General features: G+C 56.5%; 3 protein-coding genes across 4 annotated transcripts in view; 1 reads left to right on the forward strand and 2 right to left on the reverse strand.

Moving 5' to 3' along the window:
- Positions 1-8,151, forward strand: part of LMOD1 (leiomodin 1) — a 33,116-nt gene extending 24,965 nt beyond the window's left edge. Inside the window, exons 2-3 of the mRNA XM_069459311.1 lie at positions 4,922-6,443; positions 7,227-8,151. Of these exons, the coding sequence (XP_069315412.1) occupies positions 4,922-6,443; positions 7,227-7,246 (1,542 nt within the window). The 3' untranslated portion in view covers positions 7,247-8,151. The remainder of the gene's footprint in view (positions 1-4,921; positions 6,444-7,226) is intronic.
- Positions 8,152-12,061: 3,910 nt separating this feature from the next.
- SHISA4 (shisa family member 4) lies at positions 12,062-16,029 on the reverse strand. The gene is made up of 5 exons (XM_069459431.1): positions 15,863-16,029; positions 15,356-15,527; positions 14,410-14,543; positions 13,429-13,596; positions 12,062-13,192 (listed from the first exon to the last, which is right to left on the reverse strand). The coding sequence occupies exons 1-5, from the start codon at positions 15,933-15,935 to the stop codon at positions 13,146-13,148; spliced, it is 594 nt and encodes a 197-aa protein (XP_069315532.1). The 5' UTR covers positions 15,936-16,029; the 3' UTR covers positions 12,062-13,145.
- Positions 16,030-23,431: 7,402 nt separating this feature from the next.
- IPO9 (importin 9) overlaps positions 23,432-26,628 on the reverse strand; it is a 43,654-nt gene continuing 40,457 nt past the window's right edge. For both annotated transcript variants that reach the window (XM_069459682.1, XM_069459683.1), the window contains exon 24: positions 23,432-26,430. In XM_069459682.1, the coding sequence (XP_069315783.1) occupies positions 26,320-26,430 (111 nt within the window). In that variant the 3' untranslated portion in view covers positions 23,432-26,319. The remainder of the gene's footprint in view (positions 26,431-26,628) is intronic.

Consider the following 26,628-nt stretch of genomic DNA (forward strand, 5'->3'; position numbering starts at 1 on the left):
AGCGATCCTCCTGCCTCGGCCTCCCGAGTAGCTGGGACTACAGGTGCACGTCACCATACCGGGCTAATTTTTTATATATATATTTTTAGTTGTCCAGCTAATTTCTTTCTATTTTTTTTTTTTAGTAGAGACGGGGATCTCGCTCTTGCTCAGGCTGGTCTCAAACTTCTGACCTTGAGCGATCCTCCCGCCTCGACCTCCCAGGGTGCTAGGATTACAGGCGTGAGCCACGGCGCCCGGCCCCTAGTATGGCGTTGATAGAAGCCTCCTGTGAGTGAAGCTGTGAATGCACGACTAAGTAAGGCCCCAGGATTCTTGGTGGCCTGGCCCTAGAGGACAGACCACAGGCCAGACACAAGGCCCAACAAGTACAGGTCTCCACACGTGCCCGTTGCCCTAAAGCTGGGAAGGGATGAGGCTGTTGTGAGAAGCCTCCCCTCCCTCACACCGATCATATGGTGACAGAGGCAGGGTGGAGTGGGAGAGGGACAGACATCATCCCCACCAACAATGGCAACTAGCATCTTTCTTCTTGGTGGAAGACAATAAAAGAGGTGTCACTCCACGTGGAATAAGGCGGGAGATAGAGGGGTGAACTCCCCTGGTCCCTGCTCGCCCAGCACCCTGCTGCCTGCCCTGCCTGTCACACCAGCCCTGTCAAGGGGCTGCCCTCCAGGGGACCATGGGCAGGCCCCCCAGCCTGTGGCCAGCTCCTCGCTGCCCTCCCTTGTACAGACAGATGACACTGGCAGCTGCAGTGCCTGAAGTCAGGAAGTCCCCTGGTGGCTGGAGGGAGTGGGGCCAGGGCCCCAGCCCTCTGCTTGGACAGCTCCATGGCAGGAGCGTGGGGGACACTGGTGTAGGACCGGGAGGGACAGGTGGTAAGGGGTCTGTGCACCGGAGCAGGACTGGGAGATGGCGCATGTTTGCCTGGCGCTTCCCTGGTAAATGTAACTTTGATTCGGGAGAAACGAGAAGCAGCCACGGCCCAGTGCAAGGTGAGGACACTGCTGCCTTCTAGTGTCGCCAGAGCCACACTCCCCGAGGCTGTCAGTGCCCTCAGGGCCTTCAGCTGAGGCCTGGGAAGACAGTCTACCAAGAGCAGAGCTGGGGACCCCACAGTTCCTGCCCCCAGCCTGGAACTTGAGTTGGGGCATCCTGGACACCCCCAGCGGGGAAGCCTTCAGGGCACCCCCAGGCCGCCCGGGGGACATGGCAAGAGTGGCATGGAGCCACCTGAATCGGCATCGCCTCGGTCTTGCTTTGGGAGAGGAACGATGCTCCTGAATTCATGGCGGTGGCATCACAGGTGAGGGTGCAGTCACTGCCTTTCAGCCCTGTCCTCTTTGGCTCTGTCCCCCGTAGGCAGGCGGCTGGCAAGTGCCTCCCCAGCTCCTGCTGGAGCCGTTCTCCCCGGTCCGTCTGCGGCTGCCTGGGGCCAGGACGGCTCTGCAGAGAGGGAGGTGCCCTGTCCTCAGGTGACGAGCCACAGGAAGGAAAGGGACGGCCTGGGGCAGGGTCAGTATGAACTAACTGGGCATGGGGGGCTGGGTGCTGAGTGCAGCCCTTGCCCCCAGCAAGTTCTCGTGTTGAAGGGATGTCTGCATAGACAATCGTTTCCTCTCCCCTTTTGGCCTCTTGGCGACGGAGGTGGTGCGCAGTTCTCCGCTGTTTGGTGAGACAGGACTTCTAGAGGAAGCAGCATCAGAGGGCCCGCGGCAGGGAGAAGACGCTGTGTTCTGCCCATCCGAACCTACCAAAGGCATGTCCCGTGGGTCCTGCCTCCGTGACAGACACAGAGCAACATCATGTTGCTCCGAAGGGCCTGGAGGAGGTGGGGACAAGAAGCTGTCCCTTACCTCTGAGCCTGATCACTATGTCCCTCAGGGTGTCACAGGTCACCAGAGGTTTTTGGAAGTCATCCCTTCCATTCCTCTGCTTCTACTCGGGACCCCCAAACCACCCCTGTGGGCTTCCCCTAGCCCTAAAGCTTTTCCCAAGGAGAAAAAGGGACTATTGCTACTTAGGTCTCTCATCCAGAGGCCTGTGGGCCTTCACTCCATGGAGGTTCTCTGTTGTATCTAACCTAAGCCCCTCTTGCTATTCAGGACGAAAGGTCAAGTAAGGCCTAGAGGCAGAAACACAGGCAAATAAATAACCTCTGGAAGTCACCAGGATGTACCACCAGTTCTAGAAGCAAGAAGACGTTGTCCCGGTCCCCCTTTCAGATAAGCACGAAGGAAACAGCTCTGCTATGTGCGGAGCTCTCAGCTCAACAGAAATCCCAATGCTGGGAGGACTCTGGGCTCCTTCTCCTTTTAAGGCAACGTCTGAGCTCTCAGGGCTTCACGAGCTACGACAAGCCCCAGCCCCACTCATTCCTGGCTATTTGGAGGAAACCGATGATTAATCAGCCCTTTCCCTCCTCCCCCAGCCTGTTTTTCATTAGGTTCTTTTTAAAGGGTTGGCACACCTCCTCAGGAACAGACACTGGGCAGATCCTCACCCACTGGCCCCAGCGTAGGGGAGCACCTGGGGGGAGTGGGGAGCAGTCCCGGATGAGGACGAAGGGGAGAGGTCAGGAGGTGGGGTGTCAGTCAGGGAAGGGAGAGGGTTAACATGTTGGAAACTGAGTCCTGGCTGGAAGGTTCTGAATGGGAGTCCTGGGTCTGAAGGGGGCTGGTGAGAGGAGGTGGCGGGGGTGGGGGTGGGGGGGGTGAGGTTCTGTGGACAGCAGGACACTCAGACACCTGGGACGCTGGGCAGGCGGAGAGGGGCTGCTTTGGCCCCTGATGGGGAAGGTCAGACACAATGACGTTGACTTGGTGGCCCCTGTGAGACCATCGGGTCTGAAACCCAGGTTTTCCTGAACTTGCCCATGAAGTTGGTTAAGCTGTCATCTCTCTGGATCCCAGTTTCGCTGTAACTGAAGCTGTGAGCAGCACGGGAACTCTGCGGGGGCAGCCGGACTGTGCGCAGTGGGCTTCAAAACTCTCCACGGGTGCACACTTCGGGAAGGCAGGGAGGAGGGGAGGAGGGCAGGAGTCTGCCCTGGGGGCCTGACCTCTAGACTGGGCTTGGAGCGGCTGCTCCATCCAGCTTTTCACCTGCAAGCTCCCAAAGTGGACGGAGTCTGTGACACCACTCTTAACTTGGCGGCATTTGGGAGCGGGAGAGGGAATTCCGGCGGACTGAGGGCAGATCCTAAAAGGGCTGACCCACCGGCTTTCCTCCTTTACATTCTGTCTGCGTTCTCCTTTCTTCCTCTCCCTTCAGATCAAGGTCCAGTAAAGTGACCATCATGTCTGCCCCAGGGTGATCTGAAGGGTCAAAGCCAGTTCCCTGGGAGCCAGAGTGAGTGTGAGGGGCGCGCTCTGCCCTGGCTCCCTCTCCACAGCCCTGCAAGGCCTGCAGTGCAGCTGGCCCCGGGGCCTTGGGGCAGGAGGCTAGGACAGATGCATTCCAGGGCCCGGTCTCACCAGGCCCCGTGCCCCTTGGCTGCCTCTCGTGATTCTAGCAGAGGAGCCAAAGACTTTTGCTGCTAAATAACCCAGGGGCTGGTCCCCAGTGGCATGTGTTTGCAGGGCAGGTACAGACTGTTTCCAGAGGGCCGGCTCCCTCCCTGCACTCTGGAGGGCTCGTGGGCCGGAGCCCTGGAGGAGAGGTGCTTTCCCGAAAACCCTTCCACTATGCAGACCACAGACTCTTCCTCTCAAGAAACCATCAGGGAAGGACATCACAGCATCCCTTTAAGTCCCGGTTGCTCTGGGGTCTCCATCACAGCGGGGCAGTTAAATCTAGTCCCTGCTGGGGAGAAGCAAGGACTCCCAAAGCAGGGCTCAGACCGGATGCGGCTTCGTGGAGGAAGGGACAGGGCCTCATGGAGGTGCAGGGTGGCCTGTGCTGTGTGTCAAACTCAAGCCCCTACGGCAGCTCAGCTGGCCCAGTCCCATGCTCCCTGGCCCCTAGCAACTTCTCTGTGTCTGGGTGGCCAAAATGGAGTCACCGACTCTGAGATCCCCAACCTGGCACAACCTCCCAGCTGACGCGGCAGATGCCAGGCTCCTCACAGGAAGGATTGTCCGTAGCAGAGTTTTTACTATCAAATAGGGACAGTACTGTGGATATTTTAAAAAAGACACACATATTTGACATTAAGGTATATCCTCTATTCTGTCTACCTGACTTTATAATTAGCTCCTTCTTAATTCAACGAGATGATGATAGTTGATAGAATTTATAAATATCCTTAATTGGTAAAATAAAATGTCAGCAACCTTATGTTGATCTCCCCAACTTTATTTTTTCTTTGCAAATGTATTGGCTTGCAAAGTTCCAGTATCTGAGGACCACTGACCCACCCCTTAGAAGCGGGCCCGGGACTAGGGTGGGGGACGTGAGGTGCTCGCCTTAGGCACAGAATGCAAGCGGGTGGGTGCCAGGAAACTCCGTGAGCAAGACAGCTGGTATTTTAATGTATATTTTTAAAAATAGTAATGCAAAAAATCCACGATGAACAGAAATGCAAAATGTTAAATAAAGACAAGATCAGTGTTAGGGATTTTTCCTTTTGCCGCAGGTTCCCGCGCTTTGGCAGGGCGCGGTTGGCAGCAGTCCTTCCAAGTCACCCGTGACAGAAGAGGGTGATTCTGGGCCTGAGAATGCTCTGGAAAGGCGCTGCCGCAGCCCCGCAGGTGTCCACTTCGGTGGCTCACGACGCTGAGGCCTTGAGTCGGCCACGCTCTGTGGCTTGAGCCCAAGTCCTTGTCCTGCCACCCTCAGTGGAGACACCCCCACCCCCAAATGCCACCGTCCCTCACAGGCCACGGGTGGTTATGTAAGCGCCCCCCACCCAGCCCCGGACTCATTCCTCCCTCCGTGGCCAGCACTTCATGTTTATTTTTCTTTTCTGAATTCTTAGGAAAGCAAGCAAGCAGAGACCAAGACGGATGCCAAGAATGGAGAGGAAAGGGGCAAAGATGCCAGCAAAAAGTCCCTGGGCCCCAGACGGGACTCAGACCTGGGGAAGGAGCCAAAGAGGGGCGGTTTGAAGAAAAGCTTCTCCAGAGACAGAGACGAGGCTGAGGGCAGAAGCGGCGAGAAGCCCAAGGAGGAGAAGACCATCAGGGGCATCGACAGGGGCCGGGTCCGGGCTGCGGTGGATAAGAAGGAGGGGGGGAAGGACGGCAGGGGGGAGGAGAGGACAGCGGCCACCAGGAAGGAGGAGGAGAAGAAAGCGAGTGACAGGAACACGGGTTTGAGCAAAGACAAGGATAAAAAGAGAGAGGAGCTGAAGAACGTGGCCAAGAAAGAGGATGGTGCGAAGGTCAAAGGGGAGAGTAGGAACACAGACATCAGACCCGAGGACGAGAAGACGAAAAGAGCAGCTGGGAACACAGACACGAAACGGCAGGACGACAAGGGGAAGAGAGGAACTGGGAGCGCAGACGCGAAAAAGGAGGATGGAAAAGTCAAGCAGGATGAGCCCCGCAACGAAAAGGAAGCCAAGGAAGAGAGCAAGACCAAAACAGCAGAGAAACAGGCCCCCGGCGGCGCCCCCCAGCCCCCCGAAGGACCTGCCAAGGCGGAGGAGGAAGCAGCTCCCAGCATATTCGACGAGCCTCTGGAGAAGGTGAAGAACAACGACCCCGAGATGACCGAGGTGAACGTCAACAACTCAGACTGCATCACAAACGAGATCTTGGTCCGGTTCACCGAGGCCCTGGAGTTCAACACTGTGGTCAAGGTGTTTGCCCTGGCCAACACGCGCGCGGACGACCACGTGGCCTTCGCCATCGCCATCATGCTCAAGGCCAACAAGACCATCACCAGCCTCAACCTGGACTCCAACCACATCACGGGCAAAGGCATCCTGGCCATCTTCCGGGCCCTCCTCCAGAACAACACGCTGACCGAGCTGCGCTTCCACAACCAGCGACACATCTGCGGCGGCAAGACGGAGATGGAGATCGCCAAGCTGCTCAAGGAGAACACCACCCTGCTCAAGCTGGGCTACCACTTTGAGCTGGCCGGGCCCCGCATGACGGTCACCAACCTGCTCAGCCGCAACATGGACAAGCAGCGGCAAAAGCGGCTGCAGGAGCAGAGGCAGGCGCAGGAAGCCGGCGGAGAAAAGAAGGACCGGCTGGAGGTGCCCAAGGTTGGGGCCCTGGCCAAGGGCTCCCCCAAACCTTCACCCCAACCATCTCCAAAGCCCTCTCCAAAGAACTCGCCCAAGAAAGGGGGTGCTCCAGCCGCCCCGCCCCCGCCGCCCCCTCCCTTGGCTCCACCCCTTATCATGGAGAACCTGAAGAACTCGCTGTCACCGGCTACCCAGAGGAAGATGGGAGACAAAGTCCTCCCGGCCCAGGAGAAGAATTCTCGTGACCAGCTCCTGGCCGCCATCCGCTCCAGCAACCTCAAGCAGCTCAAGAAGTTAAGTAGTCGTGGGCAGGCGCCGACAGGGCCGGGGCTGGGGGAGGGCAGGACTGCAGAGGGAACGCACGCAGAGGTGCTCGCGTCCGGCTGCAGGCGATACACAGACTCCCAGGGGCCCCGGGGGACTTCAGGTCACCTCAGCCAGCCTCCTGCCTCCAGGCAGCCACACCTGTACCTCCCTCGAGGTGAGACTCCAGCCTTCCTTTAGGGGCTTCCTTTGGCCTCTCACTCCACACTCTGACTCCGCCATCCTGCGGTCACACCTGTTCCTCCTTGAACTGGAGAAACAGCCTCTCCCAATGACCTCTGTTTTACCTGAGCCCACTCAGGACCGGCCATGCCCTGCAGATCCATCTGTCCGGAAGGTCTCTGTGGGACTCAGGAGAGCCTACCTGCGACCTCCCCGTGCCATGGACACATGAGCCGTCCCTGACACCTGCTTCTCAAAGCCCTGCCTCCCTGGAAGTCCCGCCTGGGTGGCAGAGTCCATGGCCATTTGTCCGTCTGACTGGGTACTCTACCCCCACGACACCATTTGGGACTGGACACCAGGAGATAAAGGACAACCCCAATTGTAGCTCCAGTGGTCATTTGATGACATCCAGTTTTTATAGAAAAGGAAAATGCCCCCTCGGTGCCCACACCTCCTTTGTTCGTCGCACAGACACAGCACAGTGAGGTGTCTGGCGTGGTGTCTTTCCAGAAGGGAGGGCGGTGGGGGGAATTCCAGGGGCCCTTTGCCGAGCCCCCTTCCTAACCTGTCTCTGCTTTGCCCCTACAGGTGGAAGTGCCCAAACTGCTTCAGTAGGACCAGGCTGCCAGGCCCCGTCTGCCAACGCCATGACTGCCCAGGCCTCACCTCCCAGGGCCACGCAGACCCTGCCCACCCCAGCCCTGGCCGACCTGCCGTGGCTCGCTCTGTTCTGCCGTGGAGAGCTTGAGGCCTGGGCCACGCTCAAGGAAGATGCCTTATCTCTTCTCACTTTCCTTTTCTTGTCTCTGAGGCTCTCCACAGATGTCTTTTATACCTGGAGCTGAGGTTTCCGGACAAGAAGAGTCCTTTTAAGCACGTCACTGAGAAGATGGCACTGCCCCGGGCCCACGATCCGGGAAGGCTGTCCCACAGGGACCAGACATCCATCCCAGCCCCACTGCCCTCCAGGGCCAGGATTCAGGCCTCTGAGGAGCCCATGGGGCCAGCTGCGGGGCCAGTGGCGCTGTGTGTGGGGCAGTGGCAGGAGGAGGAAGCGGGCACGGGGGCCCCGGGGGAGAGCAGGGAGGAGCTGAGGACACCCCGGGCTAGTCAGACCTGGCGGGGGCAGCTGGCCTGGGTGGACAGTGCCCGGGGGGAGTAGGCTCCAGATGGGAGGAGAGGGACACACAGCAGCTGGACCTGAAGGTTTGATGCCAAAGCAGACATTTTCCTCACACCCACCTGCTGTTGTACAAATAGCTGTGTATCTGTTTTTCCATAAGATTTTGATAATATATACGAACCTTTAGCTGTGAACGGCTGTGCCCCACCTCTGTGCTGCACGGGGCTCCTGCTCCTCACCCTGGCCTCCCTGGGGGACGCGGGGTGCTCGGGTCCCCGCCATGCCGCCCAAGTTGACTATGAGAGTGCGTACCCGCAGGAAGTGCAGCGCGGGGGGAGCCTGGGCTCTGAGTAGAAACCTTCCACGCACCTGGTTGTCTGGGCCCAGGCGGCCAGGCCGGGTCTGCTCCCGCACCGGTCTTGCTGCCGGAGTCAGCTGTCGGGGTGACGGGGCAGAGCGGAGCACGGGGCCCTGCGGTGGCTATATTAGGCATGTTCAGGGGATGCTTATTCCAAGACTCTTCCTAACTGTGGGCGCAGGGCCAGCTCCTCACAGCAGTCACAGGCCCAGGAAGGCAGCAGGCAGAGAAGTGGGGTGGCTGTTTGGGGAGCAGCACCCGCACCAGTGTGCCTTGGGGCCCAGAGGTGCCTGATCATCCCCAGCCCTCCCCCATCACCGATGTCGCCCCCTGCCCCAGCTGCGGCCGCCCTCCTGACCTGGCAGTGCCGCCACGCCCACCACAGGTGCACATCAGAGACATCTTTCTTTTACTGGCTTGAAGGTGCTGGCACCCCTTCACACTGTGCAACTGCCACCTTGGGTCTGGGTCACCTGTGGGTTTTTCTGCCTCCAGGTTTTGCCTCAACAGCAGGGAGCACAGCAGTCCCACCATCCTTGGGGTGGGGGTGGGGGTGAGGGGCCCCTGCTAGGAAGCAGGATCGCTGCTCTAGGTCTGGCCAAAACCAGAGGGCAGAGAACTCAGATCCGGGTACGCTGCTCCCCCATTCCCTCCACCCGTTGCCTGTCACCCCAGTAACCTAAGCAATGGCTGGGCCCAGGAGAGAGACAGACACTTGCTGGCTCCTGGACCTCAGAGGGTGTTAGCTGGAGCTAAGCCCCGCTAGAGCTTCCCTTCACCCTGCGCCTGCCGGGCGCTGGGCGCTGGGCGCTGGGCGCCAGCGAGATGCTCTCAGTCGCTTCAGCTGCTCCTTCAGCCCTGTGAGGTGGATGCCAGTATTCTCCCCATTTTGCAGAGCTTGGCCCCGAGAGGGCAGCACGTCCATGATCGCACAGCTAATGAAAGGCAGCGCTCGGGCCTTTAGCCCATAGAACTGCTTCTATGACAGCTCCCCTCCTCCCCTTATGCAATGACACCGGTGATGGTCCCTCGGGACGCACTAGAGGCCTAACCTACCGGAAAGGAATCTTAAGACTCCAACAGAACCTGTCACCTTAGGAAGCCCTTCTACCAAACTTAAAACACGATTTAGCCAGAGGAAAAAGCCACTGCCTACTGTCTCCGAGCTCCTGTTCCGCGCTGCTGGGGGACACCGCCCGGTTCAGGTTGTTGTCATCATTCCCCTGGTGCACTTGAACCTGACGCGGGGGCGCAGCGCCACCTGGGGGCAGACCGCGACCAGGTTCCCCGCGGCTCCACCCGCCGCGCCCGGGACCCGGGAGGAGATGGGCGGGTGGGACCGTCTAGGGAGGGACGCCGCCCCGCGGCCTCGGTGGGGCAGAGAAGAGCGCCAGGAACAGAGCAGACTCGTGCGCTCTGGGGCCTGCGGAGCCGCGGAAAAGGGGCCCAAACTCGCGGCGGCCGGGTTCTGCCAGGCACGCGCCTGCCGCCGCCCACCGCCCGCACCCGCGCCGGCAGCCACGCGTCTGTCCGCCTTCCCTTCCTAAAACCCGCGGCTCGGAGGGGGAGGCGGCTGCTGGAAAGGATCTGTCCTCGTCCAGCACCCGCATTTCACAGGGAAGAAAACGAGGTTCGAAGAAAGCAAATAACTTGTCCAAGTTGATGAGCCTTCTACAGACAGGGGCCAAGCAAGGCCTGCCTCCCCAGCCTTTGCCCGCAGAGCCCGCTGACACACCCGCCCCCGCCCCACCATCACTTCCCGAGGGATCACATTTCCCGTCTGCCGCCCTCGTCACCTCCGCTCCCTGCCCTCGGCCCAGCTGTTGCGCCCCAGGCTTCTGGCCTCCCGGCCCTGGCCCTGCAGAAGTGCCTTTCGCTCCACCTTGGCCCTGCCGGGAGCCCTGGCGCTGGCTGTGGGCGGGATGGTGGGCACCAGGGGCTGCTGAAGCCCTTGTCCCAGCTGCTGTTTAGAAGCAAGACCTGCGGGTGAGCAAGGGGCTCCAGGCCCAGGGCACCGAGAGTCAGATGTCAGCCATTCGTGGGGCTCCCTTTAAGAAATAGGAGATCTGGCTGAGGGCCACCCTTGAGCATGCTTCTGGGCCACCAAGTCTGGACTGCCCTGCACTGCCCGGGCCCCAACCTGCATGCTCAGGCTGCCCTCTGAGGTTGGCCTCGGGGGGCCTGAGCCCTTGCACCCTGCTAGGGCCTGTGCTGGCTGTGGTGCTGGGCCAGGCTGCTGGCCTGGGAGCGTCCCAGAGAATGTGACCCCCCCCCCAAGCCCCTGACCCAGCACCTTCTGCTCATCCTGCTCTACTGCTCTAGCTGTAGGTGGCCTCTGCACCTTCTCCCAGTCTCTCTGTTCCCTCCTCCAGCCCTCTGGCCCCCCCCTTCCTTTATCTCACCCCTCCCTGGCCCCTCCCCCTCCCAGGGTGTCTCCACTTTCTTGCTAATTTTCTCCTCTACCCCCCCACCCCCCACCCCGGCCATTGCACTTCCACATGTCCCTCCTCAGCTCTCTCCCTGCACCAACCTCTTCCAGCCTCCTTTGAGCTCTGCTTCCCCCGACCCTGCCTGGCAAGATTCCTGCCCCAAGAATGCAGTCCATTTGTTTCTGTGTAAAAATGTCCCTTCTCCATCTGCGCAGGGCCCTACTGACACTACCAGGACCCCCCAATCCCTGAGGGCTGCCCCTCCCACCCCATCCCTGCCTGCCCTCATAGGGTGCCTGACTGGTCTTCCGGAGTGCTAGTTAAGGAGCAAGGTGATGGGGAGGGGCGCCCACAGCTCTGTGCTCGCCCTGGCCTTGCTGGGCTCCCCTTGCTCCCCTGAAGATGAGCCAGACAGGAGGGGTGGGAGGAGCCTACCGTGCTTTGGGAGAGACGCAGGAATCCTGCCATGGGAGAGGCCTCCTCTCTCCTCGGAGCACGTGAAAGCCCCACCCAGTCACGGTTTCCCCCTTTCTTAGAATTCTCTTATTTTCGGTGCTTTGCAGAGTTAATTGACTGGAAATGGGGCAACTCCCCCTTCCACCGCCAGCTGTGGCCCAGGTAAACCTACTTCCTGCCCTAGACTACAAAGCAATTTGTCACTGGCCCCAGGTTGTTGATTCAAGGATAATTAATTTTGCCTGGCCCGGCCTTGCATACATTTACACATCGTTTCTCAGCCACACTCAGAAACCTCAACCTGCAAATCTCCTCCACCTCCCAGCTTCAGGAGAGAGAGGAGACTGGACCCCAAACCTCAGAAGACCTGGAGACCCTCTCTCCTAAAGTGTGAAGCCAGGACACTCCACCCTCAGAGAGAAAGCGGCTCCGCAGCTATGGCCTCAGCCCTGGCCCCACCAGCAGCAGCAGTCCCTCCCTGTCCGGGTCAGATCTGGTGGGGGGGCTTGTGGGCCCCCGCAGATTTCACTGAGAAGGGGAAACTGTGAACCTGGGGGCAGAGCTCTGCCCAAGGGGATTCTGACCCTGGCCCCGAAGCTCTGGCCCAGGAGCTCCTGCCTTCCAGGCTGTGTGACAAGAGATAATCTCACAGATTATGTGGGTGGCAGAGGGCCCTGGGGACAGGGTCAGCACAAAGGCCACAGCAGAACCCAGCTGCACTGCAGGAGCCCAGAGGCCTGAGGAAGAGGAAGCTGCAGGGGCAGGGCAGGAGAGCAGGGCCCGAGGCTGCAGGGGGCTGGAGTCCCGGGAAGGTGAGAGATGGAGGAGCCGGGCTGGGGCATGCTGGGAGAAGAGGCTGGGGGGGAAGGAGGAGACTCTTGGACGGTGGGGCTTCGCCAAGCTGAGCGGACACTTTTCCTACTTGAATTTAAAACTGTAAAACTTCTTTCCCTGGATCTGTCACCAGACAAGTCCTGAGAGCACAAGGACCATGACTTCAGGGAGCGAGGCAAGGGAAAATGGTCAGGCAGCCCCAGGGGTCAGGGCACCCGATGCCCCTTCCAGAGAGCCCCCTTCTAAGCAGGTCACATCCCTCACTGCCTAGCTCAGTGCGGGGCACAGACATGGGCCTGGGACTGATGACCAAGCAAATGCCAGAAGCACCTTGCCCCAGTCTCTTGGGTGGCCCCGTCTCTCCACTTAGGTCCTAGTCCTAGAACCTCTACTCCGGAAGGAAAGACAGGACTAACAGTTTCATGTACTGTGTATAATATTTCACCCTCAGGACAGCCACAGGTATTATCCCCACTCTATAGATGAGGACACTGAGGCTTGCAGACCTTCAGAGACATGCCAAGGTCAGAGAGTGGTGGGACCCAGATTCGAATCAAAGGGTGCCCGAATGGGAGAGCTGCCTTTGGACAGCCGGTGGAGCTTCCAGTGTCACAGAGGCTTGACCCCTAGCAGGGAATCTCGGATGCAAATGAGCACCCTCTTTGAAGCTGTGGGGAGATCACCTCGCTGGCTTTGGGAACCAGCCTGGTTCTGCCTGTGGATGGGGGAGAGGGTGGTGCTGTGCTCCGGCCTGGCCCTCCCCTGCTTTTCAGAACGTGGAGTGGGCGGAGTCTGCGCCCAGCTGAAGGTAGTGCTGCTGGATGAGTCCAATGACACAGCTGACATGAGTTACATCTTTACAGCTTTAATCCAGCAGGCCAGAGCCCTGGCCAGTGGGGCAGTCAGAGAGGAGGGCTACTGCCAGCTGCTGGTCAAGCCTCCTCCCTGCCCCCACCCGAGCCCATGATGGGCAAACAGGAAGGCCCCAGCCTTCTGAGCTGGGATCCTAGGAGCAGAGGGACTATTTGAAAGCAGGGGCTGTGACCCTGGCTATCATCTCCCTCCCTTGTCCTCAGTAAAATTAGCCCACCAACCCCAAACCCTCCCCCCAACCCCTCATTCCTGGCCTAGTTCCAGCTTGGCTCCTGTTCCACGTCCTTGGGCTCTGTCCCAGTAGGGCCCAGTACTTGGCTTGGTCTGGGGCCTGGTGACTAGAAAGCCCCTGCCCACCCCCAGGGCCAGATGCAGGTACAGGATGAGGGCATCTCCCAAGGTTGGCATCACTGAAGGGGCAGTGGAGACATGGCTGGTTCCTCAGGCTCCCGGGTAAGAGGGCTGTGGCGGCACATAGGGAGGAGGAGCTGAAAGCCAAGGAGACAGGACGAGGGTCGGTCAGTTGTGGCACAGGAGGACAGGAAGTAAACTTCCAGCCCCGGGGTACATGGGACCAGGGGGAAGAGCTGGCCTGGAGGCTTCCAGCTAGAGGAGGAGGAAGTCTGGAAGAGGGGGTCTGGGAGCGAGAGGGGCGCAGGAGGGGGGGTCCTAGGGCAAGGGGTCGGGCAGGCAGCGGTGGGAGGGCTCCAGGCTGCTTACTTACCTGCAGGGTTGTAGATCGGGGGCCCAGCTGGGTACATTGGGTACTGCGGAGCGGGACCACTAGGTGGGTACATGAAGCCAGGCTGTGGGGGTGCAGGGCCAGCTTTGGGGTCCTGGGGGTACGGGTACACTGGCTGTACTGGGATGCCTGTCATTGGAATCTCCTGGCCTAGACGGGGGATAAAGATTAGCATTCAGAGATCCACCTTCCTTAGGAAAACTTCTCCTGCCCAGGAAACCACGGCAAGCGCCCTGGGGCGGCCCTCTGGCAGACTCCACGCTTGCCACCTGCAGCCTCCCAGACTCAGCCTGGCAGAGGTGAGCAGGGAGCTGTGCACACGGCCAGCTGGTCGGTCTGTGTTTAGCAAGTTTGCTCCCCTCAGCAGGTTTCACAGACCTCACGAGTCAGGGCGCACAGCCCAAGGAAGGTCCCACTTGGGCAAGGAGGGGAGAGTTCCAGGGCTGGTATGCTGTAATCTAGCAGAGCTGCCACCAAGGGGGTCCTCTCCTAGCTCTCCCTCCCACACTGATCTCCCATGTGGCATTGCTGTCCCCATGCCCATCAGGTTTGGGCGTATGTGCAGTCACATGCTAGCACTCAGGCACACATTGCGCTGTGTGCTGGAGCACGCCAGTCCACGTTCACCGCTACGGACCACCGCGTGTACTGACGAGGCGTTGTGTGTGCGTGCACACACCCACTGCACACTCCACAGCGCTGACAGACTGCACTTCCGTGCACATCTGAGTGTTCATGTGCACGAACATACATGTACACACAGCCTGCTATTCCCACATACCCTGGGCACATTCTAATATTCATGGGCTCACAGGCATTGTCTGGGTTTCCATGGCGACAGGAGTGTGTGTACTGAAGTGTACACACGCTGATCCACACACACCAATCCCTGACCTCTCTGGTGCCCATCCCGGGGCTCAGCCTAGTTCGCCTCGGGCCCATCTTGCCCAGTACCACGTGTACCTTCAAACGGACTCTGGAGCTGCTGGCGCCGGCGGTACAGGTAGCAACAGGAGCAGAGGAAGCAGCAGATGATGGTGGCAACCACGGAAACAAAGAGGATCACAGCTGAGGCGATGCCTGCGATGGTCTTGGGACTTTAGACAAAGAACAGGTCCTCTCACCTTCCAGCACTCACAGGGGGTCCTCATTATGCTGGCTCCAACTCCCGGCCAGCAGGGGGGCCACAGCAAGCTGAGGTTTGGGGTTCCTTGTGGGGCTCTGCCCCGTCCCTGTGGAGGAGATCTTAGGGGACCTCCACTTCCCAGAGGCTTTGCCGCCTGGCTGGCCAGTGCGAGGCATGCTGGGATTCGTAGTGCCCTCGCCGCTTCCCGGCTCAACTCAATCCACTGGACTCACAACACGTTGGCAATGAAAGGACCCTCGGCAACAATCTAGACCCACTTTTTCAAACCTCACTTTAATCAGAAGTCTCTTTATATCTGTTTTATGTATTAGTGATCCTCTTCAAAAAAAAAATAAATAAAAGGTTGGGAATCACTAATTCTGGCAACCTGCTCATTTTATGAAGAGGAAACAACGACCCATAGAAGGGGAGCGTTTTCCCCAAGATCACGCAGCGAGTGAGACGTGGTCGTGGGAGTCGAGCCCGGGCCTCTGCCTTGGTGCCAGAGCTTCTTCCACGAAGCCACCCTGCAGCCCCGCACCCACCCTCCCGGGTTAACCCCGCACCCTCCCTCCCCGGGACCTCAGGGCCAAGAAAGAGCCTGGAAACACCGAGGCCAGCCCAAGCCGTGACGGTAACTAACACGCTGTTCTCGAACTCCCAAGCACCGGCATGACCACCGGCTCTGTCACCAGGTGGAGTGACTCCATGCGCCAAGGATGCGGAGGGGGACCACGGAGAGGAGGCGGGAGCCGGGGAGGGGGAGGGGAGGCAGGAGCCCACCTGAAGGCCAGGCACTGCTTCTGCTGCCTCTCGGTGATGAGCAGGGTCAGGTCCCTGCAGCAGTAGCGGTGGTAGCACGTCCCGCAGCAGAAGGTGAAGAACTCGCAGTTAAAGCCCGGATGCCAGGAGCCGTTCCGGTCCAGGTACCACAGGCAGTCCTCGCCGGCCAGCGCTGTGGGCGGCAGCGGGGGCGCCCGGTGGCCACACTAGCCCCGTTCCCCGTGGTCTCCACCCGCTGGCTCCCGCAACCCGAGGCTGTCCCTTGTCTCCACCCTGCGAGTCTCAGTCCCTGAGTCCCAGAGGCCTCCCCCTGGAGCTGACCCTGCGGCCCGGGGTCAGGTGCCCGCGGTGGCCCAGCCTCCCGCTCTCCCTCCTCCCGCTCTGCGGACCCCGCGGCGACGAGCGCGCGGCAGCCGAGGGCACGCGGGAGCGGGCGCCGGGCCCCGGGTCGGCCCTGCTTTTCCTCCGCCCCCGCCCCACCCGCCGCCCGGCTCCGCATCCCCTTACCCAAGGGAGCCCCCAGCACCAACAGGGCGATCGCGGCGAGCGGCGCGGCCTCGCGGAAGCCCGCGGAGGGCATGGCGGGGGCTGGGCTCGGCCCGGGCGGCCGCCCGGGGAGGGACCGCAGGACGAAGCCGGCCGGCGGGAGCTGCGGCGGGGCCCAGCCGGCGGCCAGGCTCGGGCACCGCTCCCGCCTCCTCTGGGGGCGGGACTAAGCGCCCCACCCGCAAAAACCCTGCCCGCGCCGCCCCGCGCACCGCCCAGGGGTCCACCCACCAGCGACGCCCACCCGGCGCTAGCTCTGAAGCTGGGCGCCCCTCACCCCTCAGAACACTGCCCTGCTCCCCTTGTCCCCGGCTCCACGGTGGCTCCTCCGGTCAGAGCCACCGTGGGCACAGCAGGCAGCTGGCCACTGCGGCCACGGAGGCCTGGCTGGGCTCTGGGCCCGCCCCCGGCCTAGGCCCAATCACTGTGCCCGATCTCACAAGCCCTGATCCTGGTGCCACCTCCGAATGCCCAGACACATGGGCCAACCCTGGAGGGGCAGGGCCGGACCGTCCCCTATGCGGGGAACCTCTTCTGCCCCAGTGTCCGGCCTGGGACATCCTGTCGGGGGGCGGCGGAGAGGGAAAGAGGCTAGGAGTTGCCCCGCCCCCATTGCCAGAACACAGGCACCCATTGAGAGGCAGTTTCAGAGCGGCTTTGTCCCCAGCGGTGCCCACAGGCCTGGACCCTGCCAGCTGCACTGGCTCCCTAAGATGGCCCCTTCGCCCTCCAAGTGGCCAGCGCTGACATGCACCAGCCCATGGCCTCGGCAGCAGGGACGGGAGCCTCTGGGCCATCTGGGCCCCATCCAGTTAGACACGCGTCACAGTGAAAACCCTCTTCTTCGCAGAGCAAGCCTGGACTGACTGGCCAGAAGGGTGCTGAGAAGGCAACAGTTAATGCAGGTGCAGACAGTGTTTTAGGGTGGGGGAAGCCAATCGGTCCCCTTAGAGATTTAGACTGGTTGCCAGTGACTATGTCCCAGGAGCTGCCAATCAAGCTAGAGAGAACATCAAAAGCCTCCCTTAATCCCCAGCCATGTACCGCCTTGTACAAAGCACTTCCGCGCTTGGATGTCTGCTGCACTGGAATCTTTCCACACCTCCATGAGCTAAGCCAGGATGGTAGGCGTTATCATCAACCCCATTTTACAGATGGAGAAACTAAGACTCACAGAAGTTAAAGAACTTGCTCAAGGTAATACAGCCAGTAAATGGTAGAGGCAACAGTAGGACCCAACTCTTCCAAATCAGGGTGGAACCCCACCCCCAACGGCATACGGTGCAGACAGTGAGCGTTTCTGGTGTTCTGGGGTGAGGGATCCAGGCTTGGCCATGGAAGGCCCAGTAGGTTCTAAATGGGTTAGGGGAGGGCGGCCAAAAGAGGAGCTGCTCTCCCCTGGGCCCCATGGGTGCTGGCACACCCACCCAGGAGAGCTGGAAGAAGGAGACGTTGCCATCCACTTCCTCTTTCCTCCACTACGAGCTCCATGACTGCAGGGACCATGTGGCCGTGTTCCCTGTTGTCACCCAGCCCTAGACATAGGTGCTCAGTCATCGTTGTTCGACCCTCAGATGAAGGGCTGTCTGACTCTCCCATGTGTCCCCTGCCCCATCTCATCTGTCCCTTCATTATTGCTTCTCTGGAGTGTCTTTAGCGTCTCCCTTCTTACCAGCTTCTCTTCCCTAGGAAAATGAAATTCCAAGTCTTTACTACTAAAACAAAACAAAACACAACACCAAACCACATGCTTCCTGAAACCCATCCCTCTCTAGCTACTTTCCTGCTTTCCTTCTTTTTCCTCCAATGAGTCCTCCTCAAAGCTTATAGCCCTGGCTGACACTTCCAGCTCACAGTAAGACCTGGCTCTGACCAACACCATGAGTGATTTTCTAGGTGCAGAAGTCTAGGAAAGCTTTCCAGTCCATGGGACGGGAGGTGATCAGACCTCTTGCTGTCAGAGCAGACTGAGCCAGGTCTGGGCATTGCTGCGGCCCTCCTTACCTTCCCGGGCCCTGGAGCCTCCGTCCACCCCACTATCTGGCCACGGAGGCTCCTGCACCGCCTTTGTCTGGCCAGTGGTTTGAGCTGAGCCATTCTGAGAGAAGGGAAACTCCCTTCCTTTCCTAATTCCTGCCTCTCTCTGACCAGAGGAAAGGAAGGGAGTTTCCAGAGCGTGCTCTCCTTAGCAGAGCCCCCCTTCTCCTCCCTGCCCAGCTTCTGGCAGCCCAAACTCTGCAGACAGGTAATTACATATTCCTTCCGTCCATAGGACTCTGAGTTCTTTCCTCTGTCTGATTTAATCTGCCACACCCTCTCTGGGGAGCCTTGGACACACGGATTCTCCTTGCAGTCCCCAGCCGGGGAGAGCAAGGCCCTGGAGCACGCCAGGAACTTGGCCAAGGTCTCATAGCTTACTTGGGGACTGAAGGACCCAGGTCTCCTGGCTCCCATTGCCCTAGAATAAACAAACATCTCTCCTAAATCAGAACATTTTTCCTGGTGTCTAGCTTTAATCTTTCTTATAAATGAAAGGCTGTCTCCTGGGTCTGTTCTCGGTGGGAGGGACCCGTGGGTGGAAGGTGGGTGAAGGACAGTGGGATCAGCCTCGCTGCTGCCCAGCCACTGGTGAGATGGAGCACTCTTCCCCAGAGGGGTTTCTAGGGGCTTCTGTAGGCTCGCCTCTCCCAGAACGCCAGGCCTCTGCTTATATGTGGAGTGCCCAGGACAGGCTGAGCCTCAGGAAAGAATAGGGCATAGCCAGGCAGGCTTGGGTGGCGTCTGTGAGTAGCCCCCTGCTCAGGCACACCTGAGCTGTGGGGGCAGCCGCAGTCCCAGGCAGCCAGGCTCTGGTCTCGGGAGCGCAGCCTAGCCAGGGGGGTTGATGGGGAGGGCCAGGTTATCTTTAAATGGCACCTTACTCAGCCTGTGCTCTGCCAGCTGGGCAGGGTGGGGGCAGACAAGTGTTATTTTGGGATCCGAGGGTAAGGAAGGAGGAAGGCTCTGTTTATAGCTCTCCCCTGTCTGTCCCTACTCCCTCTCTTAGGAAGAGTTTGAGGCAATGGGCCAGCTGACCCTTTCCAACCTAGGGTCTCTGTTTTCAGCCTAGCTGTTAACCAGCTGCACAGATGGGAACGTTGAATCTAGAGGCACAGGGTATTTCTTGGCAAGCCCAGCTCTGCAAGGGTGGGTTTAGGTGGTGAGAATTGCATTTGACTTGGGATTAGACTAATAATAGCTAACATTAATACTTACTATGAGGCAACACTATGAGTGCTTTGTATTATATTGACTTTATTTAATCCTCACAATCACTCCATGAAACAGACACTACTATTATACCTGTTTTGTGGATCAGGAACTGGATATATAGATAATTTAAGGAGCTTGCTCAAAGTCACCCAGTGGGCAAGTGGCAGAGCCAGGGTTCAAACCCAGACAGGTTGACTCCAGAGCCCACTCTCTGAGCCACTAACTAGGTTTGAGTCCCGCTCTGCCACTTACTGGCTCGGTGATCTTGAAGAAACCACCTAACCCTTGTCTTGGTTTTGAGTTCAGAAATGGACTATGGTTCAGTTCAGCCCGCCAGACTCCCCGAGTCAGAGCTAGCAGCCGTGCTCCTGTCCCTTCTCTGTCCCTGTTCCATGGGTAAAGAACTTAAGGTCACACGACACAGCAGGCGCACTGGTTTCTGGGCTCTTGCTAGTGAGCTTCCCTGTGTCAGGGATGAGGCCAGGGAGCTGGTGAAGGATATGAGACCAGGTATGAATTTGCAATCACAAAATCAGGTGTGGAAGAATACATTTATTTTCTTTTAATCAAAATAAATGAGAATGAGTCTCTATCCTGCTACCTGGCTTGTTGTCGTGGTTTGCTCCACCTTCCAGGATCACTAAAACCTCCTGGAGTCTCACACAGTGCAAAACATTGGGGTGGGCCCTCTCGGCCTTGGTCCACACAAGCTCTGCCGAGACATGTTTATAAGCCTGAAAATTCAGCAGTGTTGGTGTGTGTGCCCCAGGCACAGGGGCCTTTCCAGGGAGCCTTGGTGGCCAGGGCCCAGCACCCCCAGGGACTCCATGCAGCCTTTTCTCCAGGAAGTTCTCGCATGTCCAGGTTCTCTGCCAGGCTCAGGCAGAGTCCTCAGCCATAGGCCCCAGGGACTTCTTTGTCCCTTACTTGTCTTTTGGGACTACCCCCTCACCTTCTCTTCCCGTCTTCCTTCAGGACCTTGGGCCTAATCTCAGTCCACCAGAGCTGTCACCATAGGGTACAGAAGCACAGCTATTCCCAAGCAGTCTTGCTGTCCACCCTGCAAAGGCGACTAAGGCAAGGAAATGCAAAGACTTTGGGTTTGCTCTTGCACTCCGTGGAGGGAAAAATCTAGTGAAAGCAAACTAGCACACCAAAAATTCATAACGTCATGCCGATAACCACAGAAAAACTGTCCGGCAGGTGGAAGGCAAGGGCTGCGGCCGCCACCTGTTTCTAGCCTGTTCCCCAGGCGGGGCTGCGGGCTCCAGTCCCTTCCTCAGAGCCGTCCTCTCAAGTGCTCACCAGGACCCTAATTTAGCAGCAGCATCTGTGGAACTGAATTGAGTCACAGTTTAATCCAGCGAGTCAGGGAGACTGAGCCAAACACAGCCCCCAGCTCTCGGTGGGGGTATAGGATGAGATACTTTCTACCATTTGAGGTACTTCGATTAAGTCACCTTTAATTCAAACTACAATCTTGTGAGGTAGATACTAGCTCCCATTTTACAGACGAGGAAACCAAGGCTGGGAGGGAATGTCACTAGCCCCTCACTTTCCAGCCACGTAGTCACGCCAGCTCAGGACAACGCAAGGCCTGCAGGGACGCCCTAGGCCTCCTGGTCAGGGCTTCCTCGTTGTTTTCACCCTGCAGCACACGTGCTACAAAATCACGTATGGCACACAGGGATGACAAACCTACCGAAATCTGCAATTTTAAGGAACCAGCAATATCGCCACCCTTTTCCCACCTACGCAAAAAAAGTAAAAAAATTGGAATGTGAGGGTCCTCGTTAGATGGCCAATGTTGGCTTGTACCATGTCAGAGAAAGGTAAATAATTCACAGATTTTGGAATTTTATCAACAATTACGTCTGGCTGCTTTGTTACTGGAATCCTGGCAGAGTGTGGTTAAGACCCAGTCTAAAGCCCCGTGCGAATGGGGATTTTCCGCAGCGGAGGAGCCTGCCAGCCGAAGGCCCGGTCCCCGGGTGGGCACCCCCGCCGACAGGGAGGACGTCCTTCCAACACTGCAAGACAATCCATTCCGCAGCCGTGACTTTGGAAAATCCTCATCAGTCATTAAATCCTATCAACTCTACCCTGTCAACATCTCACTGATCCAACTCTTCCACTCCATCACCTCTAGTTACCGCCCCAGTCCAGGCCCTGGGCTGTCCCGCTCGGACTGCTGTGGCGGCTGCCCGACTGCATGCGTCTCCCCCACCTGCCGCTCCTTCAGCCCAGGTTCTAGGTCGCCCTCCCAGTAACCTCTGGACGGCAGCAGACCTGATCATGTCCCATCTCTGCTTCAAACTCTCGGTGGTCGCCCACTCTCCAGAAGGGGCCTTGCAGGGCCCTCACTTGTCCTTCCAGCTTCATGTCTGCCCGAGACCCCCGTGAACCATAAATTGTAATACTTTAATGTGCTTACAAGCTCTGAAAAAGACAATTGTTTCATTATGGTCTTTTCTTAAACACTTTCTCTGAAATGTCCTACCCCGCCCTTATCTGCCCGGCAAACATAGCGGAGGCAAGACAGAGAATCGGTGATAAGTACCAGCTGCTTGGATGGTTATCACACACTTGCAGTGTGACCTTCGGCAGGCAACATTTAATATCTCTGCCTCAGTTTCATTGATCTGTAAAATGGGCTAAGCAAAAAGACCTATTTTGTGAGGTCAGTAGGTACAAGTATTCAGTACAGCTGTCAGCACCGAAGTGCTCCTGAAACCTTAGCAGGTGTTATCACCCGCTTGCAAGTGCTCAGGTCAAGGGTCGCCGCCTCCACGCAACCTTACCTCATTTCTTGCCCCTCGTTATCCGTGGCCAGTCCCATTTTGGGGCAAGTGGGAATGTTCACAGTGCTTAGCTTCTCAGAGTACTCCCTATATTTGTTATTACACTCTAGATGCTCCTCGACTTATGATGGAGATACGGACTGATAAACCCTTCACAAGCTGGAAATATTTTAAGTCAAAAATGCATTTAATACACCTAATCTACTGAACATCATAGCTTAGCCCAGCCTGCCTTAAACTGACTCAGAACACACACATTAGCCTACACTTGGGCCAAATTATCTAACACAAAGCTTTTTTTTTTTTTTTTTAAATAATAAAGCATTGAGTATTTCATGTAATTTATTGAATCCCGTACTGAAAATGAAAAACAGAATGATTGTATGGATACTTGAAGTATGGTTTCTACTCAATGTATATAGCTTTTGCACCATGATAAAATTGAGAAATTGGAAGTCAAACTGTCTGAGGACTGTATTTATTTCTGACCCCAACTAGACGAGCTCCTCGAGGGAGGGGCCAAGCCTCGCCAGCATTCAGCACCGGCCTTGCATGTCTGCTAGAGGTTTAACGTCCAGTGACACTGAAAAGAGAGTAGCCGGAAATTGGCCTTTTGTGTATTATCTACGTGGTGGTCATAGACCTGCCTGGCTGGGCCGGGACAGTGTAGTATGTCTTCCACTGGATAATCCTGTAGCTTCCCAAAGCAGTGTCCAGGTCCTCTCTAAACTGAGCAGCCTCAGCTCCTGTAGGCGCCTTTGCCTTGACACAATTTAGGCCCTCTGTGTCCTGGCTTTCCTCTTACAGAAGGCTCATCTGTCAGGGAGCCTCTTGGTGAGGACCAGAAGAGCATCTGGGACAGGCACGGAAGACTGAAGGGATCTTCTGCACTATTCCAGAAAACCTGTTTCTACTATTCCAGCCTAGGACTACACTGGAGTTTTGGGGACACGTTAACAGTTCCTGGCATAATAAACTCCACTACTGGCACACGACCACACAACAGCTAGTGAGAAAACAGCATTCTGTAGTCCTCAGCTGTTTCCATAGATACCATTGTCAATCTGCATTCACTGAAACCACATTACGATTCTGTTCATTTTTGTAGCTTGTAGAGATACTTGTTTGGATCCTAAATTGTCATCCTTCCCAGGGGTTTTCTGTTATCTAAGAATTTGATCAGGCCAGGCGAGGTGGCTCACGCCTATAATCCTAGCACCCTGGGAGGCCGAGGCGGAAGGATCGCTTGAGTTCAGGAGTTCAAGACCAGCCTGAGAGAGACCCCATCTCTACAAAAAATAGAAAACTTAGGCGTGGTTGTGCGCACCTGTAGCCCCAGCTACTTGGGAGGCTGAGGCAGGAGGATCCCTTGAGCCCAGGAGTTTGAGGTTGCTGTGAGCTACAATGATGTCACTGCACTCTAGCTGGGGCAACAATGAGACCCTGTCATAAAAAAAAAAAAAAAATGCTCCGAATCTAGTACTATTTCTTGTAATAAATTGCTTCAAATTCTTTTGTGGAATGGGTAAAAAAAACCTCATCCACCATTAATATTAGAGGGGCCAAGGACGGAGCGCTGGGGGTCCATCATCAGAAGCCGCCCCACAATGGGTTAATTTGTAGCTCGGTAGTTGGTGGTCAGTTACCAACTTCTCTATCTTCTCAATGCTTTGACTTTACTGTGTCCAGATTATTTTACCTAGTTGACAAAATTAAAGACGACTATAAGGCCAGTTTGGCATCACTTGTTCTTAACAGACATCTATTAATTTTAAATCCGTGATTACTTTTTCATCACTCTTATTTATCTGCTTTTGAGTCATCTGTTATAGTTTCATCCTTTCCAATCAATGTCACTTATAGGTCTGTGACTTGTGATCTCAGCTTCCTTTCTCGGACTTTTAACTTCTTTTCAGTCTTCCAGCGTTTCTGCCATTCTCCCTTCCGTTCCCTCCACTAAGAGCTCTACAATCTCCTGGGCAAACCCCCTCGTGTCGCAGCTGCTGGCTGCTCACCAGTCAGGAGACTGAAGCAGCTTAGTGTTCTCCTATTACCTCATTTGTCTTACCTTGAACTTCAATTCCTTCTAACCAGTTAGCCCTGCCCTTTTCAGACGGAAGCCAGTTCTCTCCGGCCACAAAGACAGGAGACGAAATAGTGGCTAGAGTTCCACCTTCTGTCAACACCACGGGCCTCCAACAGATCTTTTTTCTTTCTGCTGACACTGGACATAGTCTCTCTGAATTCTTTTCCTCGTCAACAGAATGGGAATAATATCTACTCTGTGTACCTGTTATAAAGGTTAAATAAGATGATGCATATGAAAACGCTCTGGAAACACAAGGAAGTACATACCAAAGGGTACAAGACCCTCTGCTCTTAACTACAGCTGTGTGTCTGTTGGCCAGGGGTGGCCTCTGAGTGACAGTAGAGCCTTTTCCTCAGGACTCAAGTTGTCCCAGTCCGCTCCAAAAATCAGCACGAGAAGAGCAGCAAGAGAGGACCCCCGCCAAGGGACTTAGGACTACTTTTGGCACTAGATATGGACTGTGTTTCTAGTTAGCAGGCACAGAGGGGCCCGTATCATTCTCAGTCTACGTGGGGCAGTCCCAGGCCTTTCCAAACTCAACAGTTCAGTGCTGCTGGCACGAGACCATTCTTTCGTGCCAAAAGAGAGCCCGACAGCTTTGTGGAATGGTCTGCCACCTTCAGCACCAAACCCAACGGGGACTGTCGTAGATCCCTATGGGGTAAGTCTCCAAGGCTCAGGTGGTGGTTTTCGGAGCATCACTCGGTAAGATCTGTCATCGTGTCTCCAGTATCGGTGAGTTCCCCAACTCAAGGGAGAACCCAGAAGCAGTATTAGCCTCAGAGCCTGGCTAACAGTGGACAACTGTGAACACAGCCTCAGGCTTTTCACAGATGGTGCCTTTAACTGAACTACCCCGAACTCAGTCCTCGAGGTTGAACACTAGGGACACCCAGTGGCGAGAACTCATTACAGCTACTATAGGTTTCCTCAACAGTCCGACAGAGGACATGCCCCACTGTGGGACCCTCTCCTTGAGAACGGACATTCAAATTTACTTTATATTCTTTCCCCTTTGTGAGAACATGAACCTAAAGAAATATTCTGTAGCTATTAGAAATGGGGCACCAGAAGTGGGCACTATCCAAAGAAAGGAACACTGAGCTTCTCCTTCCTTCCCTTGATTTCTTATCCTCATTTACTCTTTGAACCCACAACTAAATTTCCCAATTAAGGGACCTCCCTTAAAAATATGTGACTGAACGATGCCAGCGCCCTAAGAATCACTTTGAGCTAGGTTTGCCAAAACACACTAGAATGTCAAAATAGGCTCCACCTAATCCCCTTTCCCCCTATTTTTAACTTTCCTTCTAAAGGGAATAGAAGGCAAAGAGGTGCTAAGACACCTTATACCATGTGACTAAATTCATTTGTAAAGATTACTTTACTGTCCTAGAAAAATACACGTTGCAAATTTGAGGGCTACAACTTAACCACTTCAGAGGCTTCCTGAGGGAGAGGGGATACTTTGAGTATTGGACTCTGTGGTAATGTGTGGGAGAGGCATATTAAATATAGTTGGGTCAGGTGGATTTTCAAAGAGTCCTTTTTTCCCCATTTTTTTTTTTTTTCTAAAAAAGGAAAAACAAATTGCCATCTGTCTGGCTTATCTTGCGTGTGTGCATGTATACATAGGAACGGTTGGGGGAGGGGCTGTGTCATGCAATGAGGCGAAAACACAAGGATGACTTCCCCTGAGAGAGGAGCCTTAGTGTCGTGGAAGGGGAGCAAGGCCAGAGGTCACTGGAGAGGGCCGAGAATGCAGCTGCTCCCGCCTGCTCCTCCTGAGGACCCAGGGCATCACCGTCGAGGGGAGGGCGCATGATGCTCTCTCAGGAGGACTCCTAGCTGAACACACCAGATGTCCTAGGAAAGCAGACAGGTCTGTTTCAGAATACACATGGTAGTGACTTCCTGTGCTCTTGAGGCAGGGCAAAATAATCCATCAACACATAATCCTTCTGGGCAATAATGTTTCTGGACTGGCCAGCAGACAACTCTAGGAACAGAGGTGGGGGCAGAGCTGGGGAGAAAAAAGGTTCTAGAGATGGGATGTCTTCAAGGGGACGCTGAGAAATGTCCTTTGTTCCAGGATTCCTAAGTGGTGGCACCGGCGAGCTTGGTCTGAGTTGTCATCAGTGTCACTCTGCAGAGGCCAAGGGCCAAGGGTCAGGATGCCACTCCAGGTTGAGAAGAAAGTGCATCTCAAGGCCAGTGAAGGCTGCAAAACGGTTTGTGGCTGGGTCAGCAGGAGCGAATGCAGAAAGGCTCCCTTTTTAGATGCCGATGGTGTGTAGAACCCGCCTCTCGTTGTCATTAAGGTGGCCTGAGAACATTATGTAGCAGGGCTGCTGCGCAAACTGGCAGAGGAAGTCTGTGAGATATGCCTGGAGGGAAGAGGAAGAGTGGCATTACTGCGGGCTCCCAAGGTCACCCAGCTGCAGCGGGGTGAGAACCACCACCACGTGGTACAGGGAATGCTGCCTGTTAGACAAACGCCAGCTCCCCGAGGGATGGTCTTCTGCATTCTTGGATCTAGTTTAGGTACAATCCAGGGACAAAATTCCATGGGAAAACAATTTTTT

The sequence above is a fragment of the Eulemur rufifrons genome, chromosome 27 (assembly GCF_041146395.1).
Source record: "Eulemur rufifrons isolate Redbay chromosome 27, OSU_ERuf_1, whole genome shotgun sequence".
NCBI classification, from domain to species: domain Eukaryota; kingdom Metazoa; phylum Chordata; class Mammalia; order Primates; family Lemuridae; genus Eulemur; species Eulemur rufifrons.

Excerpts from the sequence above, each read along its gene's own strand:
- SHISA4 (XM_069459431.1), bottom strand. The coding sequence starts at position 15,935 with ATGCCCTCCGCGGGCTTCCGCGAGGCCGCGCCGCTCGCCGCGATCGCC. Across the intron at positions 13,597-14,409 it reads GCTCCAGAGTCCGTTTGAAG|GCCAGGAGATTCCAATGACA; the intron begins GTACACGTGGTA and ends TCCCCCGTCTAG. Across the intron at positions 13,193-13,428 it reads CCCGATCTACAACCCTGCAG|CTCCTCCTCCCTATGTGCCG; the intron begins GTAAGTAAGCAG and ends CTTGGCTTTCAG.